Genomic DNA, 19,850 nt, shown 5'->3' with positions numbered 1-19,850 from the left:
TGAGTACAATAAAGGAATTCAAGAGGGGCCTGGATGTATTTCTGGAGTGTAATAATATTACAGGCTATAGCTACAAGAGAGGGGTCGATCCAGGGAGTTATTCTGATTGCCTGATTGGAGTCGGGAAGGAATTTTTTATTCCCCTAAAGTGGGGAAAATTGGCTTCTACCTCACAGGGTTTTTTGCCTTCCTCTGGATCAACTTGCAGGATAACAGGCCGAACTGGATGGACAAATGTCTTTTTTCGGCCTTATGTACTATGTTACATTTACAAAAATGTGTGAGGGCTTTTGCTGGGTGCACTGTAGATTTTACATTTTTTTATTAGAATTATATTTTAATAGTTTGGACACTTTTGGATGCAGAGATGCCCATTATGTTTCTTTATTATTATTTATTTTTATCTGTAAAATTGGGAAAGGATGTATCTGCATTTTTAAGATTTTTACAATTTGGATAATTTAATATTTTTTTTCTCCATAAGAACTACAGCTGTAATAGCATGGGATTCTTCAAAGAGTCTATTAACACAAATTAACTGCTTCCCTGATCGCAGCATGAGGAAACTATTTGGGCCCAGGAATGCAGCGCTCCCAGGGAAAGCCACCTCAGATACCGAGGTCACAATGGAAAATGGCATCTGAGGGGTTAAAGGTCTGTGATCGGCATTATCACCAGGCGCAGAAATTAGCTGTGGGTGTCTGCTGTAAAACAGCAGAAATCTGGCAACTATAGAGCTTGGTGCACTTGAGATTTTTAAAATAATAATCCTCTGCCGTATATGTATGGTGGAGATCCAAAAGGGGTTAATGTGGTCCTGTACTAAGTTGCAGTCATTGTAGGCTGCTGTGATGTACCTATTTGGAGCAGTGGTAGGGCAAACAGTGCCTACAATTCCTAGTGTTTGCTTGCTCGGAATCTTAGATGAGGGACAATGACAATATCATATATAATTATTGCTGGATAAAACCTTGTTCCTACGTAGACAATAACTGTGAAAGTTTCATAAAGTGGGGAATCTTTGGTGTAGCTCTGACTGTATTTACACCATGTGGTCTCTACAACCTGTCCAACACAATTTATGTATTGAGATTATATATATATATATATATATATATATATCTATATATATATATTCAAAATTCAAAGGGAAGAGTTATTTCATGTGTCTGAATCTGCTCTTTTACTTTAGAATATTAAAGGGGAGATTTATCAAACTGGTTTAAATGAAAACTGGTTTAGTTCCCCATAGCAACCAATCAGCTTTCACCTTTTATTTCCCAAAGGAGCGCTGGAAGTTGGAATCTGATTGATTGCTTTGGGTATCATAAATCACCCCCTAAGTCTTTATGCTTTTTGGATGACCTCTTCACCAAGTGGCCATTTCCCTTATTTTCTAGAGGTAGTATTCCAACTGCTTGTACCCTACTGTATACCATTTTATTTTTTTTATTCGCTTTATTGAACACTTAAAGCCAATTATAACGATTCTCATGTACAAATACTTCCATACATTATACATCAGCATAGTAAAAATGAGTTGTACAAGTGACATATACATGGTTAAAATGAATAAAACATTTAACACCTGTGCCGTGTCGGTAAGTCAATCCATCCTCCAGAGGGAAGGCTCATATTGCCAATAGAGATATCAGCAGTAATAACTAAGGTGGCATATCGAGATCTACAATATCCCATCTTCCCCGTCCTGCCAAACTTTACAAGTGTCTGACTTGTTCCGCTTGCAGTGCTTCTGTCAATCTACGAGCTGAATAGAGCGTTTGTGTTGATGAACACCATACCCCCCAGACCTTTTGAAATTTAGACATACAGCCCCTGTTCTTAAACACAATATTTTCATATGGGATTACAGTATTGACCAATAACTTCCATTGTGCTAGAGTAGGTGCTCTATCTCCCATCCATCTAATGGCTATTGCTTTTCATGCCAAAAATAGTGTTTCTCTCAAGAATATCATTGCATGGTGAGAGTAAAGAATCTCATCCAATATTCCGAAAAGGCATATTTTAGGATGAAGTGGCACTGTACATCCCAATAAATCTGTGAGTAGAGTCACCACCTCCTCCCAAAACCTATTTATGTAGGGGCATGCCCATATAAGATGCCAGAAATAAGCATTTTATGCTGCACATCTATGGCATCTGGAATGGGCAAGCCTGCCCATCCTATGCAACCTTCGTGGAGACATATAACTTTGATGTATTATGCATAATTGTATAAACTTATTGTTTATGGCTGGTGATACTAATGTGGGGGATTTAAGTATTTCCTCATCATCTTCATTAGACAAATCCGGAATCATTGCCTTCCATTTTGACAATGCCTGCACCGGGTTACCTCTTAGGCTACTTTCACACTAGCGTTCGGGGCTCCGCTTGTGAGTTCCGTTTGAAGGCTCTCACAAGCGGCCCTGAACGCATCCGAACTGCCCTAATGCATTCTGAGTGGATGCGGATCCGCTCAGAATGCATCAGTCTGGCAGCGTCTGTCCCCTGCTCAGCAGGCGGACACCCGAACGCTGCGTTCGGGTGTCCGCCTGGCCGTGCGGAGGCAAACGGATCCGTCCAGACTTACAATGTAAGTCAATGGGGACGGATCCGTTTGAAGTTGGCACAATATGGCTCAATTTCAAATGGATCTGTCCCCCCATTGACTTTCAATGTAAAGTCTGGACGGATCCGTCTGAGCAACTTTCACACTTAGAATTTTTTCTAAACTATAATGCAGACGGATCCGTTCTGAACGGATCCCATCATCTGCATTATAGGAGCGGATCCGTCTGTCCAGACACCAGACGGATCCGCTCTGAACGCAAGTGTGAAAGTAGCCTTAGCTTGATACATAGGAGATGGGTATCAAGTGCTCATATGAAGCCACGTGGACCTTGAGAACATATAACTCCAATCATTGAAAATGTGGACAATAGGACTGGGGTATCTCTATAATGTGTTTGCATGGCATGCCTTAGCTGCAGAAACCTGTAGAATGTATTCCTGGGCAACTCATGTCTATGACTCAAGGTCATTGAAGACATTATTATTATATAAATTCCCCAGTGTGACAACCCCATGCTCCTTCCAGAACGCACCGTCCCGCAGTACCATCAGATCAGGAAACATGGGATTATCCCAAACTGGTGTCTCCATTAGGTCCGTCCCGATTTTATGAAGATGCTTACAAGCAGACCATATTTGGACAGCCACCCTATGAAATGGTAGCAACCTACGGGGGAATAGTTTAGGTTTTTCCAAAACTGGCCACAGATTAATGAGATCTAGGTATTCTGCAAGATGTTTTTCTTGTCTGCACAGAGTGCCATTCGGCGATAGCCATGATTTTATATTTCTCAATTGCCCAGCTAAGTAATACAAGTGTATATCAGGCAGAGACATTTTTTCCTTTTTAAGACGTGTCAGATTTAATATAGACAGTTTCGGTCTATTCGTACCCCAGATAAAAGGTGACATTAAGGATACGAGCTTCTGGAAAAATGCCTTTGGGACTACATAGGGGGCGTGTTGCAGTATATATAAACACTTGGGTAAAATAATCAATTTTATTAAATTGATTCTCCCGGGTACTGAAAGAGGTAATCCTTGCCACACTCTAAATTTATCTTTGCAATACTCTAGGAGAGGATGGCTATTCAGTGTGTGGAAGGATGCGGCATCCTTGGTTATATATATATACCCAGGTATTTATAGCTAGGCACCACAGGTAATTCTCCTTGGGGGAATGTATCATCTAGTGCAGCGGTCCCCAACCACCGGGCCGCGGCCCGGGACCGGGCCCTGGAAGATTGTTTGCCGGGCCGCGGCCATACAGAGGAGGGGAGACGCCAGGGCAGGGGGGAGGGCCCGCGGCCCCGCAAGTGCTTTTTTTCAGTGCGGCGGCCGGGCCCTCCCTATATTTTGAGTGCGCCTGCGCTGCATAACCTGTTGTAATCCCGTGACCTCCTGCAGCGGGTCTTGCGGGATCACTGCTGGAATGACACGTGGTGCGCCGCAGGCAGAGCCACGGGATCGCGCATCGAACTGAAGCCCGCCACAGCCTGCAAGTACGGGGGCAGATGGTCAGTGGCACTAATGTTTGAATTTAGAAAGTGGTGAGCCCACACCGGCCATATGAGGGGAGGGCAGGGCAGGGACAGCAAATAATGAGGGGCAAAAACTGAAATATAAATATAAATATATATATATATATATATATATATATATATATATATAGAGAGAGAGAGAGAGAGAATGGGGGCTAAATGAAATATAGGTAGAGAGGGGCCTCTGACAAAACATTGGCAATTATAACTGGGTTATTATTGCCAAAGTTTTGTCAGTGGCCCCTCTCTACCTATATTTCATTTAGCCCCCATTCTCTATATATTTCCTTTTCATATTGCTCCCTCATTATTTGCTGCCCCTGCCCTAATATCATATCACATTATAATAACCGGCACTAATGTCTGAATTCGGAAAGGGGGACCCACGCCGGCCATATGAGGGCAGGGGCAGCAAATAATGAGGGGGCAAAATGAAAATGAAATATATACAGAGAGGGGCAAAAAATGAAATATATAGGAGTGGGGGCAAAATGAAATATAGTGAGAAAGGGGGCGACCTGACAAAACTTTGGCAATAATAACCACGTCGGCCACATGAGGGGCACGGTGGTGCTCATGGTTATTATTGCCACGGGGGGGGGGGGGGGGGGGGGGCAAATTTAAAGGTTGCCCTGGGGCCCATATTAATTCTAGTTACCCCACTGCGCCAGACGCATGCGGGCCCGACGCGCATATCACACACAGCGTGCGGCCGTACAGCGGGTCGGAAAAAGAGTGTTCGTTCCTTCTAATTGTGATGCCGGCCAGCCACTGCCACCAATATGAAAGCTGAAAAGGGCTAGTGAGGGATGGTTAGCTCAGTGCAGCAGAGACCCTAGTCAGTTTTGAGCCACATTTTAATAATAAATGTAATAGTTATCTATTTTAACATGAACCTTGTGTTTTGTTATGCGCGTGAATCAGTCAGCGCCGACCATCACCCACTAAGCCCCGCCCACCCCCGAAGCCCCGCCCAGGACCTAAGCCCGGTCCCTGGGAAAATTGTCCGACATGAAACTGGTCCTTGGTGCAAAAAAGGTTGGGGACCACTGATCTAGTGGGTATAAAGGACATAAGGTCGATTTGGACCAATTTATCCTCAGTCCAGAATACTGACTGAATGTTTTGATTATAGTGATTGCTCTAGGCAATGTGGCTTCCGTCTGACATGAATAACACCATGTCATCAGCGTATAAGCCTATCCTATCCTCCTGCTCTCCTATTTTAATTCCATTGAATTGTGAGTCCGCTCTGATTCGCATATCTAACGGCTCTATAGCCAAGGCGAACAGTAGCGGAGACAGAGTGCATCCCTGTCGCGTACCCCGCCCCAAGCTGAAGCTATCTGACATCAACACATTAACCAAAATACCTGCTTTGGGATGTTTGTATAGCATAGCTATCCATTGGATAAAAATTAGGACCAAATCCAAATTGGTGACGAACCTGAACAATAGGGCCACTCAACGGAGTCAAACGCATTTGTGGTGTCCAAAGACGCTAAAGCCCATCGCTCTCCTTTCTGTACTCCGATTTGGGTCACCGCCTGCACCCGTCTGATAGTATCAGTGGTAGATCTACCGGGCAAAAATCCAGATTGATCCAGATGAACCGAAGGTACTATCCGCTCTCCCAAGGCGCATGGCCAAAATCTTTGCTATAATTTTATAGTCCGATATTCAATAAAGATATCGGCCGACTACAACCCACTCATCTGGATCCTTGCCCGGCTTAAGGAGCACCACTATGGTGGCGTCATACATTGATGGTGGTAAGCATCTTTTATGAAATGCATTCTCATACATACGGATTAGCAATGGGTTCATATGGGCAGCATATTTAATGTATACCTCTAGGGGTATCCATCGGGGCCAGAGGATTTACCCCTACTAGTTGTGCTATAGCATCTTCTAATTCCTGAAGTATATAGGGGGTTCTAAATCTGCCTATTGCCTCCTGTCATCAAGATACTGCATGACGTCATCCATCTCATAGTTTACTTTGGTCTCATACAAGTCCTTATAGTATTCATGAAATCTACCCGCTATGAGCTCAGGGTCTGACAATATCTGACCATCTGAGGTTTTGACACGCAATACCGTCGGGGATGCCTGATTCTGTCTGACAATATGAGCGAGTAATTTGCTAGATTGGTTGCCCAATTCAAAGTATAATTGTTTTGTGAAAAACATTTTCAGTTGGGCCTTTTCTTTAAGTAGGGTCAAATACTGACTCCCTAGTGTTAATCAAGATTCTCTATTCATATCATTGGGGTCAGCAACATATGTTGCTTCCAGTCTAATGCATTCCGCCGCCATTCTTTCCTCCTGTCTAGCCGCTGACTTTTTAATGAATAATATAGTAGACCTCAGGCATCCCCTAAGATATGCCTTCATGGTTTCCCAGAGTAATGAGTAGTCTATGACTTCTCCATGTCCCTCTATAAAAACCTTTAATTGGTCAGGAATGCGATCAGAAGGTCCAAACAGGGACAGCCAGAAAGGGTAAATCCGTGTTGAGCGTCTGATCCCCACCCCCTTCCAGTGTCAACACTATTTGTATCGGCGAATGGTCAGAAATGCCCCTTGGTCCGTATTCTATACTGTATGTCAAAGAACACATAGCTGGGTTACCAAAGGCACAATCTATTCGTGATAGTGTGTTATGGCTAGTCGAATGACAAGAATACTGTCTAGTATCAGGGTATTTAAGTCGCCACATGTCTATCCAACCTACCTCTCCCATTAATGCGACTAAAGAGGTCATATTACTGGGGCGGTTGTCAAAACCCTCAGCCAAGTGATGTCTATCTAGGTCTTTATCTAAGGTCGCATTAAAATCACCAAGACCTATTATACGGGCTGATGGATATGAAGTAGCAAAACTCACTGCCTGCTGAACAATCTGTAAGGAGAAAGGTGGCGGAATGTAGATGCCCAGGATAACATATAGTATAGTTAATATATGCAACTATAAATACAAATCTCCCAGCCGGGTCTATTTGAATGGCTTCCATTTCCCATCTAAGGGACTTACCGTATTTTTCGCTTTATAAGACGCACTTTTTCCCCCCCAAAAGTGGTGGTGGTGGGGGGGGGGGGAGAATGGCCGTGCGTCTTATAAAGCGAATACTTCGCTGGCCGCTATGCTGCACAGCGCGGCCAGCGAAGTATCAGTGTGAAGGGAGGAGGCGGGGATACTTATGGCGGGGCAGTGACTCTACTCTAATACACCGGGCCCCGCAGCTGTTAAACATTCAATTTGATCTCTATATCTAATTGTAGACGCGCTGTGCGGTACTTACTGTAGTACCGGAGGTATAAGACAGCGCAGCGCCTGCCGCAGCTCCCTCCTCATGCGCCGCCTGTCCCAGCTCCCTCTGTCATGCGGCGCCTGCCTGTTCATTCATAAAGTGAGATAAGCAGGCAGGCGGCGCATGAGGAGGGAGCTGGGGCAGGCGGCACATGACCGAGGGAGCTGGGGCAGGCGGCGCACTAGGGGGGAGCTGCGACAGGCGGCGCATGACCGAGGGAGATGCCGATCTGCGCCGTCTTAATGTTATACTTCCGGTACTACAGTAAGTACCGTACAGTGCGTATACAATTAGATATAGAGATCAAATTGAATGTTTAACAGTTGCGGGGGCCCAGTGTATTAGAGTAGAGTCACTGCACCGGGCCCCCCCATGAGTGTCCCCGCCTCCTCCACCCACACTGATCCATCTGATGGGGGATCTGTAGATGACACTTATGGGGATCTGTGGATGACATAAGTGTCATCCACAGATCCCCCCCCCCCCCCCCTCAGTGCAATGCACAGATCCCCCCCCCCCCCCTCAGTGTCATGCACAGATCCCCCCCTCAGTGTCATGCACAGATCCCCCCTCAGTGTCATGCACAGATCCCCCCCTCAGTGTCATGCACAGATCCCCCCCTCAGTGTCATGCACAGATCCCCCCCCTCAGTGTCATGCACAGATCCCCCCCCTCAGTGTCATGCACAGATCCCCCCCCCCTCACTGTCATGCACAGATCCCCCCCCCCTCACTGTCATGCACAGATCCCCCCCCCCTCACTGTCATGCACAGATCCTTCCCCCTCAGTGTCATGCACAGATCATCCCCCCCTCAGTGTCATGCACAGATCATCCCCCCCTCAGTGTCATCCACAGATCCCCCCCCATCAGTGTCATCCACAGATCCCCCCCATCAGTGTCATCCACAGATCCCCCCATAACAATGCGTCATCCACAGATCCCCATAACAGTGCGTGATCCACAGACCACCATTAGTTCAAAACCTACCAAAAGCACACCTTTTGGTTCAAAATATTTTTTTTCTTATTTTCCTCCTAAAAAACCTAGGTGCGTCTTATCATCAGGTGCGTCTTATAACGCGAAAAATACGGTATGTACCAGTATCGATACCCCTCTGGACAGACTGGTGTGACACAAATGTTGTGCCCATTGCACCGAAGGCTTCTGGGTATGCCTAGTAGTATCTGCCGTTAAATGGGTTTCCTGCAAACAGAGTATATGTGGGTTGAATCTTCTGATTGCAGAAAAGACCATGGTGCGTTTTCTGGTACTGCCCAGTCCCCTAACGTTCCAGGACATTATACGCATTTCCGACATGTCAAACTCGTGAAAAGGACCTTGTTGCCCTCCTGTCTCCCTCACTGTAATTTACCTTTCCCGATTCGGCACATAACATATAACATTTGAACAATCAGGTGTACCTTAATGTAGGTGACAAGTGCCTGCATGGTAGAACGTTAAACCAGCTATAACACTCCTAGCTGTTAAATACAAGACACTTTACCAGTTGTGTGGCACTTCAAATAAACGGGGAGTGCGTATGGTGAGTTACCAGTAGCACCATATAACTTGTATCTTACTTATAGAAGCTATATAACATAGTGACAATGGACCCAATCCTTAACTTCTAATGGTATCCAGACCCAAGACCCGAGTAAGTGGCCAACAGGGACACCCCCTCGCTAACACTATCTCCACTTTGCTCAGACAGGAGCTGCGAGATCGTTACACGACATATATAATGCCCCTGCCAATCTCACATTTCCCTTCTTATCTAACTATGGGCTTGATTATTCTATCACTGGTGATGATTAGCCAAAAAGTGAGATCAATGTTAAACAGTGGTAGTAGAAAATACTGATACTTAGTCAGTGTTAGTGTCCCCGCAGGTCCCAGAGTCCGGATCCATAGATCTCTTCTCTGCCGATGGCGATTAAGAAATATGCGGGCCTTCATCTTGGAGGTCTGGCGTTTCTGCCCCTGCCATCCAGCCAGTTTGTGGCCTCTTCAGGATTATTCAGCCGGTTAATAGGGTCGGTGTGCCCTACCTATTTTTATTTATTTTTTCCAACACCTCTTTTGCATCCGTGACACGGATATACAATTGTTCGTCTGTCAGGCAATTTTGTGGCTAACAAAATGAGGAGAGCATAAACTAGGGGACGTGGCCGTGGTGTTGCTGGTGGTGGAGCTCCTGCTGCAGGGAGAACACGTTGTCGATCTGGGCTAGCTATGCACCCAAATGAAACACCTCCCTCTTGTGCACGCAGGCGACAGGACGTTTATCTGACATTTTGTAGGCCTGAATCCCCCTCTAAGAATGGTGAGGCCAGAACAAGTAGAGGCGGTAGTAGATTGGATGGCTGGGAGTGCCTCCAGCTCCTTCACATCGTCTTTCACCCGGTCCACTGTTGAAAGCGCAGAGTTGGCACCGGCGGCCCACGGGCATCAGTCTTCCACCTCAACCCCTTGCACATCAGCCAAGCAGTCTGGGCCCGAAGTCATGCAGCAGTCACTTATGCTTTTTGATGACTCTGCTGGCGGAGTTTTCGTGGATCATCCACCTAGTCCTGCCCCAGAAGTGACAGAGATTGAGTGCACTGATGCCCAACCACTGCGGATGACTACGTGGGAGAAACACCGCAGCATGATGACGAAACACAGGTGTCAACTGCTGGGGCTTTCTGCAGTGTTCAGAACGGCCAGGAGGGCAAATGTGAGCAGTGGGTGGAAGATTATGGGGAGGATGATGAGGTCCTAGACCTCACATGGCATCCAGGTCATGCCAGTGGCGTGTAGTTTGGAGGAAGAGGAGGGGTGCACGCAGCACCAGCCACACAGCAAAAGAGGGAGCAGGGTGAAAAACCAGAGCGGCTGTCCCCCAGCCAGTATGCCTGCTACTGCCTAATGTGCCAAGAGACATAGCACACCAAAGCCGATGCAAAGAAGTTCCCTGGCGTGGCAGCTCTTCAGGCAGTGTGCTGACGACAGGACACGGGTGCTTTGCATGCTGTGCAGTCAGAGCCTGATGGGAAGCCTAGATGTTCTCAACCTGAGCACCACCTGCATGATCCGGCATCTAACCTCAAAGCACGAGCTGCAGTGGAAGACACCTCAAGAACCACAAAAGATCAGAGGCTCCTTCTGCTGCGGTCTCTACCTCTCCTCCCCCTCTGGAGCGACAGGGGCACCTGGCACCCTGCAAACAGGTGATGTGGCAGCCACACCACTACCACATCAGCATATCCTGAGGTGGACAGTGGTTTGGTGCATGTCCTACCGCCACCCAGGATAGCTGGACTTTCTCGGTGCCTCCTCCTACTCCACTTCTTCCTCTACCGCCTGCTTATCACGTCAGCACACCTGCACCACCAACGTCAGCACAGCCAGGGGGAAACGACAGCAGGCTGTTCTGAAACTCATATGTTTGGGGGAAAGACCCCACACCGCGCAGGAGCTGTGAGCGGGCATGGAAGAACAGACCGATGAGTGGATGGTGCCGCTGAGCTTCAATCCCGGCCTGGTGGTATGCGACAACGGGCGAAGTCTTGTAGTAGCTCTGGGGCTAGCTGGTTTGACGCATATCCCTTGCCTGGAGAATGTGCTAAACTTGGTGGTTCAGAGGTTCATGAAGAATTACCCCGATATGTCAGAGCAGTCTGTGCGCGCTCACCCTGCTGCTGCTCGCCTGTCTGCGCTGCAGCATAACTTTGGCCTTTCCGCTCACATGCGACGTACCCACAAGGTGGAACTCCACCTTGCTTCAGGCACTGATGGATGAGGATGTGGCACAGGAGGAGGAACACAGTTATCAGGCCAGTCGTCCACAGGTGGCTCAGAGTGGGTTCCTGCACAAACAGCGGCCAGGTACCCAACTGTCCAGCCAGGGCAAATTTTTGGAAGATGAGGAGGATGATCCCCGTTCACAGCAGGGTGGCACCAAAATCAGCTCACAGGCACCACTGGACCGTGGCTGGGGGGATACAGAGGACACAGACGATATACCTCCCACAAAGGACAGCTTGTCATTGCCTCTAGGCAGCCTGTCACACATGAGCAACTACATGCTGCAGTGCCTGCACAATGACCACCAAGTTGCCCACATTCTAACCGGTGCTGATTACTGGGTGGCCACCCTGCTGGATCTCCACTACAAGGACAACGTGCCATCCTCATTTCCATCACTGGAGTGTGAACAGAAGATACGCGAGTACAAGCGAATGCTGATAGAGGCACTACTGATGGCGTTCCCACCTGACAGCTGGGGCTCAGTGGAAGCACGAGACGAAGACGGCAAAGGAGAAGGAAGTCGCCAACGCAGCAGGGGCATAGTCAGCACCTAAGAAGGGAGGGTTAGCATGGCTGAAATGTGGAAAAGCTTTGTCTGCATGCCACAATTTACAGCACCACCATCTGATACAGACAGCAGGAGGCAGCGTTTCAGCAACATGGTGGAACAGTACGTGTGCACACGTCTGCATTTACTGACTGATGAGTCTGCCCCATGTAACTTCTAAGTCTTCAAATTGGGCACATGGCCTGAGCTTGCCCTGTACACCTCAGAAGTGCTGGCCTGCCCTGCGGAAAATGTATCGTTTGATTGTGTGTTTATTACGACGGCGGTGTGTGTGTGTGTGTGTGGGGGGGTGTTATTGTGATCACAGACAGGCACATCTGTCTGTCCACAGCCAACGTGGATAAGCTCACATTCATTAAATTGAACCAGGCATGGATCCCACAGGACTTGTCCGTACCTTGGCCAGAGTAGAGAGGTTTTACAATTTTTTATCTACGATATTCAGAACACTTACATAATATACACTGTAATACTACTGTATTACGTCTGTCCTTGTAAAACTGCGCAGGCAGCCTATTAGGCTCAGGCTTAGAGGCATGGGTTGCCATAGCAACTTATCGAAAATCTGCGAGAGCCCTTTCCTCTTTCTAACCACTTAGATGCCACAGTCAGCATTGATTGCGGCGCCTGAAGGGTGAAATTTCTAGAATTGGAGTTAAATTGTAACGGTCGATTCTATTTATTTTTAATTATCGTTTATTTTAAAGCGCCATTAATTTCATGGCGCTGTACATCCAGCCGGGGCTACACAAATGTAAAATACAATAACCAAGAAACTTTTACAGACTAGTACAGAGGGCTAGAGGACCCTGCCTGCAAGAGCTTACAATCTATAACGGAAGAGGAGAACACAGTAGGTGAGGGTATATATACTTTATCAGGGAAGGATGTTTCTTTCTACTAGAACATACGGTGTCTTCCTAGCAAAGCTCTAACAGCGTTTATAAAGAGAATCTGTCTTCGGTATTCAGAAGACACCTGTATGTGACATGCAGAGTCTTCCAGCCGCCTCTTGTTACTATTTCAGTCTAAGACTATGGACTTGTGGCCTATCACTCTCCATTACCCTGCCTATCTGACTAATTACACACAGGCATCTTTAGTGCCCAGTAAAACGCTGAAGACAGACTCCTTAGTTACAGCTTTGATAGAAGACTCTTTAAACCAAAATGGCAGTTACACTCAGATCCTGGCAGTTGGGCAAAGTGTATAAAACAGCTACACCTGCAAGTAATGGCATGGGCTCAGTTCCTGAGCCTGCACCACCACCGAGTGCTATAGTAACCACTTAGATGCATTTGCTACCACCAGCTCAGGAGCCCACGCATCCCTGTATGTAATACTAGTAGTGCAGTGGCTTGTGCTAACACGTGGGAAGGAGTTAAAGGGGTTGTCTAATTTCAGTAAATGGCATTTATCATGTACAGGACGTAAATACAAGTTACTTACTAATGTATTGTGATTGTCCATATTGCCTCCTTTGCTGGCTTAATTCATTCTTCCATCACATTATACACTGCTCGTTTCCATGGTTATGACCACCCTGTAATCGAGCAGTTATGGCCGTGCATGCACAGTACAGGAAAAAGGGCCAACCTTTCTGGTGGCCGGGACTGTGGAAGCATGTATAGGCACACATGTGCAGCAGATCCTATCCTGGCCATTTCATATATGCTCTGCAGCGGTGGTCGTAACCCCTGCATACGAGCAATGTATAATGTGATCGATGAATCGGCCAGCAAAGGAGGCAGTATGGAAAATCACAATACATTAGTAAGTGCCTTGCATTAACTTTGTCTATATGATAAAGGGATTATTTCACTTCAGCAAATGCCATTTGTGTGTGGACTCGTGTGGATTTTAATCATGATCATTAGGATAACAAAAGCAACATAAAAGACATTTCACAGTAGAAAGTCAGCTTTTAACCCTTGCTTCCAGCATAGCTAAAAGCTTCTGCTCTATAGTGTTATCTGGCTATCTTGTATAAAGGCAAAGATACATAGGTGCTCTGTTTTCAGTGTATTCAAATAGAATTGCATCACAACCCACATGAAACCCTAGCATTGTTTTCATTGTCACTGTAGTCTGACAGTTTGAGTACAGTAGTCTTGTATATAAAAAAGCAAAAATGATTTACCTGAATCCTGGTTGGTTATGATCTTCACCCACTCAGATGCAGTCAGTTGCTTCGGCTGTAGATGTTTTCCCAAACAGTCATCAGGTTTAAAATCTAGGATCCAAGACCAAGGATTTTTCACAAAACCAAGACAACAAAACGGCTCCACTTGCAAAAAAATGACGTATCCTATAGGTTTGTTCTCGTGCCGAACATCTTTCATTGTGAGAGTGTAAAACTCATTTTCTGATTCACAGTTATTAAGGTGGACAAATATCAGACGTTTTAAATCTTCTTTAATGCAAGTTTCAAGATCTGATTTTTGGGAATCTCTTCCACACCCTTTTACCATTGCTTTATTGTCTACTCCAATAATCAAGCATCCGCCATCACTGTTTCCAAATGCCGAGTAATATATTTTAATTGCTTCGCGGATTCTTTGTGAGCACTTGACTGTGCTAAAATCTTTAAACTCAATATAATCTGATTCTGCAATGTCCAGTTTCTCACCTTGACATAGATACTCTTTTTCCAGCAAACTCTCTAGGACATTTGGCTGATTATTTGGTACTGTAGATGAGCGAGCTCTCTTCCATTTTCCTTGTGATTTTTTTTCTATAACATCCATCACCTGCATAGCACTTGCCATTCCCTTTGAGCTGAAGTTTCGCGTATATAAACCAGTCTCTAGTGTACAAAGATTGCAATGTTTTTTTTGCATAACCCAGCTTTTAACAAATAGAATTAAATATGAACCTTCCTGAGAAAAATCATAGTAATCACCTGCAGATAGTTTATATATGAGTGTATGTAATTCATTTTCAAGGTCCAGTCCTAGCCCATCTCTTTTGTAATCAAAATCTTTATCATGACTTGGAATCAGTAATATTCCTCCTCCAGAGTTTAGTAAGGAGCATACAGCTTTACTCAAATTTTCTCTTTGGCAGACAGTTTGTGTTGTCGGTCTTTTCCTTTGATGTTCACCCAGCAAAGTTTTTTCTGTATAAAGCAATTGATCAGGGTACCTTAAATAATGGTCACTGAGGGAAAATTAAAACAAGTTAGAAAAATCACAAACTCAAAATATAAGCAATGCATACATTTTTATTTTTTTTAAATAAAAATAAAATCATATTACTTGTGGTTAGTAAACAGGAAGAAGAGATAAGGGGACCCTGCTGCCTCTATACCGCCATGACCAACTTAACCCGCACCTACTGTGTCCTTCTCCCATACCATGTAGATTGTAAGCCCTCACGGGCAGGGCCCTCTCTCCTTCTGTACCAGTTTGTAACTCATTTTGTTTATGATTAGTGCAATTGTCTGTATTATGTATGTGCACCCCTTATCATATGTACAGCGCTATGGAATGAATGGCGCTTAAATAATAAATAATGTGCATTTCAGTGAAGCATGACTGATTCAGAAATAAACAAAGCTTGCAAAAATAGGTCCTGTAAGACTGGAATCACATGCAGTTTCATTTAGGGCTGATTCACACAACTGTGTCGGATGCATCTCCAGGACCAACCCCTGACTCGAACTGTCTGCATCATAGTGTTTTATAATACAGTCAGTTCCTATCTGATCATGGGTCTTTTGTACTATTCTCACATGATGATAACATAAGCAACGTACATTAGGGTTGTATTACACCAACAGATTACCTGACCAATATCTGTCCAATCAGACCGATAATTGGTGTGTATAACAAAAGATCTGTGTGTGCATTAGACCATCTGACCCATCATTGGTCATAAAATCTGTCAGATAATCTGTTGGTGTAATACAGCCCTTAGTCCCGCGATCAGATAAGAGCTAACATCATAAAACACTATGATGCAGTTACTATGGGTCAGGGGAGTTGCAGTGGGTCCGGGCCATGTTTATATACTTATATGGCCTGATGCAGACGACCGTGCCGTTTTATGCGGTCCGCAAAAATACGGAAGCCGCCGCCGTCAATATAATGCCTATTCTTGTCCGCAAAGTGCGGCCAAGAATAGGACATGTTATATTTTTTTTGTGGGGGGCGCGGAACGGAGCAACGGATGCGGACAGCACACCTTTTGCGGCCCCACTGAAGTGAATGGGTCCGAGCCACCAAAACGGTGGCTCGGATGCAGACCAAAACAACGGTCGTGTGCATGAGGCCTATATGCGTGATTTCAGATTCACTTAGTCACTTCTTGCACCAGATCCAAAAATTAAAACTCAGTCACAATCATAATTTGTAATAGGAAGAAGAAAAATCATAGCAAAAAAAAAAAATATAATAAATCTCAGAGCTTAGTTTAAATTTTTTCCTACCTGTACTAAATATATTGATATCATTTTTAATTTTTTTTTTTTCTTTTCCTTTTTATTTCTCTGATTATTTTTTATTTACATTTCTTTTACCAATCATGTGTGAACAGTGGAATTGTTGCAATAAGTGAGCAGCTATAGCACGTTACTGGTATAGTAGGGATTATAATTTTAACATCCGATGGAACCAGGTACTGGTAATTTACACTTAGGGCTAAGAGCTGCCTTCCTGGAAGTGCGCCCTGTTAAAGGGGTTGTGCGGGTTCTGAGCTAATGGGCGGTCTTTAGTGCTACCATAGTAGTGCTTTGGAGCAGGGTTATTTTGAAGTCTGGACATTTGCCTATTTCCTCTATGCAAAGTTATAAACTTCTTACTTTATTTCACTTTAAAGGATTAACTTGCATTGAAAAAGAAGCCTCCGCCTAGGAGTGTGCCAATGTAAACAAAACAGCCCTTGCCAAACTCTATGCAGCACAGGGCAAGGGGGAGCATAATTGGGTGAAGGGGTTACCCCTTTAATTGAGGATTACAGCTGTTCAGAGATGCATGAGGTGTGCATGTGCACATATCTGGTGACATTCTAGCAGTTTCAGGGTACGTATGAGTATGGTACTTTCTAATTGGAGGCCATAACCCTCACTAACCTCCTAGATAGCATAAGCCTTCTCCCTTTATATTACTATTTTCATATAGTTGTTAATTTGCCTTGGAAAACTTAGTGGCATGCGATTTCGGTGGATGTATATATAGCGCTCTATGTTTTTACATGTATGAAGTGATTATCCAGAGATTGGAACTGGATGACGATATTGCTAAACATCGGGACGTGACCTGGGCTCACTTCGTGAATAGCATAAGCAATACCCTATCTTTTTTCTTTGGGATCTGCAGCTATCTCTAAAATGGAGCCTGCAAAGTGAAGGAGAGCAGACCGTACATGGGTGGCCTCCCGCCATATAATTTTACTGGGACTGACGTAAATAGCCAAGTCAGCACTATTTTCCACACTGATCACCCTCCCAGAGACTGTAAGAGGCAGCCCTGATCATCCAGCAACATTTCCAACACATATATATATAGCAGACTGTCATGTTTCCCTCCAGCCACCAGAGGCCACTGTGGCTGAGTAGGACAGTGAGAGGAGTTGTTTCCAGAGGACAAGGAGTTAAGTGTTTTTCCCGAGCTGAGCAGAGAGCCTGGGCTGAAGGTGTCTGAGTACACAGGAAGAAGGACGCTGTGCACTGAGAGGGAGATCCACAGGGAAGATTAGAGTGATTGCTCCCTGCCTGCTGACACAGTATCTGGGACATTAGAGTGTGTTTGCTCTCTGACTGAGCTGATGTGTCCTGGTGTAGAAGAGAGACTGCTGTAGTGTGAGGCACTTATCAGAGGAACTGTGAGTGAATTCCAGGCCCTGCCTGATTACACGTCCAGAGCTGCTGATTATCTCTAACCAGAGTTACAGAGACTACAAAGAGAGGCCAGAGCTGAGCCACGCTGAAGCAAGCAAGCAAGCAACCAGATCGGGACCCAGACTGTATCTGCCTGCATGTGCCGGACACCGAACTGTGAGTGCACTGATGCTAACCGGAGCTAGGACATAGTGGGATAGGATTTAGTTTAGTGCACCGTAGAGGTGCACCCCGGGTAGCGGGGACAGATAGGACTACCTAGAAGAGAGTAGCCTGCTATTGTCTGTACTTGTGTTTGTGATTCATTTGTTTTCTTTATGCAAATTTCCATTATCTTTGTTGTGAATTCTCAAGCTGTTCATATTGTAAATCTGCTTCTCCGGCAGTTAGAGTTCTCCTTTAATAAAGCCGGTTTCTACTTCAGCCTCCTTGTCTGCTGCACTGTACTTGAGTCCTGCTCTACGGTCTCTTCCTCTGCTGACCGTTACAAGTGGCGCTGCGAGCAGGGTACAGTCACAGAGATGGAGGCGGCTGAAGGCAATGTGCATGATGTTAATGTGAGTACCTCAGGCAATGGTGGAACCCTTGCAAGGGCCCTTCCTATTGGCACGTTGTTCAACTTGCTACCCAAATTTGATGGCCAGAACATGACACTGTCAGACTGGGTGACAAGGTTACAGAGTGCTGTTAGGATTTACAATGTCAGCCCAGAACTACAAGTAGAAATTGCTTTGGCCGCTCTCGAGGGTGAGGCCCGAAGAAATGTTCTCCTACAACCAGAAGCCACGCGCAATACATTGCAAGAGATGGTGAGATTCCTGGAAGAAATATATGGGGAAACAGCCAGTGCAGGGAACCTCCGGGCGAAGTTTTTTTACCGGATTCAACGGGAAGACGAAGGTGTCTCTCAGTATGCTACAGCCCTACAGGAAGTGTTGGCCGAGGTACAAAAAAAAGAGGCAGATGGGGTTACTGGCATGGGACCCATAGACCGGATACTGCGGGAACAATTTATTCTGGGGCTCTACAGCAATCCCCTGAAACAGGCTCTGCGGGAACGAGTCAGAGTAGACCCTACCCTAACCTTTCGACAAATTTTGGCAGAGGCCGTGACGCGAAACAAAGAAGACGGCTATGCTTCTGGAGTAATACGGACCCAGACCGTTACACCCCCCGGGGTTACAAGAAATGAGGAAGCCCTGGTCAGAGTGGTACAAGACTTGCAGAGCTCCCTGAGTGCCATGCACGAAAAGTTGACACACCTGGAGAAACGGATAGAGTCGAGCCATACTACTGAGGCTGCCTATCCAGCCCGACAACAAACCTATCAGGCGACTCCGTGGGTTCCTACACCCGAATGCCCTTATGCTAGTTTACCATACCATCAAGCCCCTCATTACCCTTCAGTGGGGCCATCCAGCCAAGCTCTGAGGGCACCTCCCACTCGCAGGCAAAAAGTGGGCCGTCAAGGGGCACAGTGTTGGCGGTGTGGAGATCTAGGACATTTCGCCAGAGAGTGTCGGAATAATCCAGCTGGACGCCAAGAGCCGCCGTTAAACTACCGACCCCTGCAGTAGTGGGGCGTACTGCAGGGGAGGTGGAGAGCCAAGTTACCCAGCAAAGCTCCGAACACCTGGTCGCAGGGTGCCCCACTATACGAGCTGAGTTCGAAGGTGTTCCTGTCGACTGCTTAGTGGATACTGGGTCTCAAGTGACAACTATGCCCGAGTCATTCTTCTACCGTTACTTTCAAGCGCTGGCCAAGCCAGAACGAGAGACACTGGTCCGGGTTACAGCGGCTAACCAACAACAGATTCCTGTCACAGGGGTCGTGTGGATGAATGTACGGCTATGTGGACAGGAAGTGGGGCGGAAAGGTATCTTGTTGGTCCCCGAAACGTTCAAAGAAGATGTGCCGGTGATAATGGGCATGAATATCCTGCGAGAATTGGATCAGATCATGTTCACCAAACGGGGGCCGGGTTACTGGAAACAAGCCACCCCGCACAAACCTACCCAGAAAGCATTTCAACGGCTAATCCGTTTTTGTGGAACACAGAAAAGTGTACCAGCACACCAGGCGGTGGGAACGATCCGAGCGCCAGGAAAGGCTACCTTCACCCTTCCCCCTGGTCGGGAGACCGTGCTGACGTTACCCGTGGGAACTTTCCGTAATCTTGAAGGCATGGAGGTGTTCGTTGAACCAACAGGCCTAGGAGAG

General features: G+C 46.1%; 1 protein-coding gene across 1 annotated transcript in view; it reads right to left on the bottom strand.

Annotated features, from left to right (window-relative positions):
- Positions 1-15,793, bottom strand: part of LOC122931543 (schlafen family member 9-like) — a 55,797-nt gene extending 40,004 nt beyond the window's left edge. The window contains 2 exon segments of the mRNA XM_044285610.1: positions 13,931-14,949; positions 15,759-15,793. Coding sequence (XP_044141545.1) covers positions 13,931-14,949; positions 15,759-15,793 — 1,054 coding nt within the window.
- Positions 15,794-19,850: the final 4,057 nt, after the last annotated feature.

The sequence above is a fragment of the Bufo gargarizans genome, chromosome 3 (assembly GCF_014858855.1).
Source record: "Bufo gargarizans isolate SCDJY-AF-19 chromosome 3, ASM1485885v1, whole genome shotgun sequence".
Lineage (NCBI taxonomy): Eukaryota > Metazoa > Chordata > Amphibia > Anura > Bufonidae > Bufo > Bufo gargarizans.
Note: the sequence above shows the minus strand (reverse complement) of the source record. Positions and strands in the feature narration are given on the sequence as shown.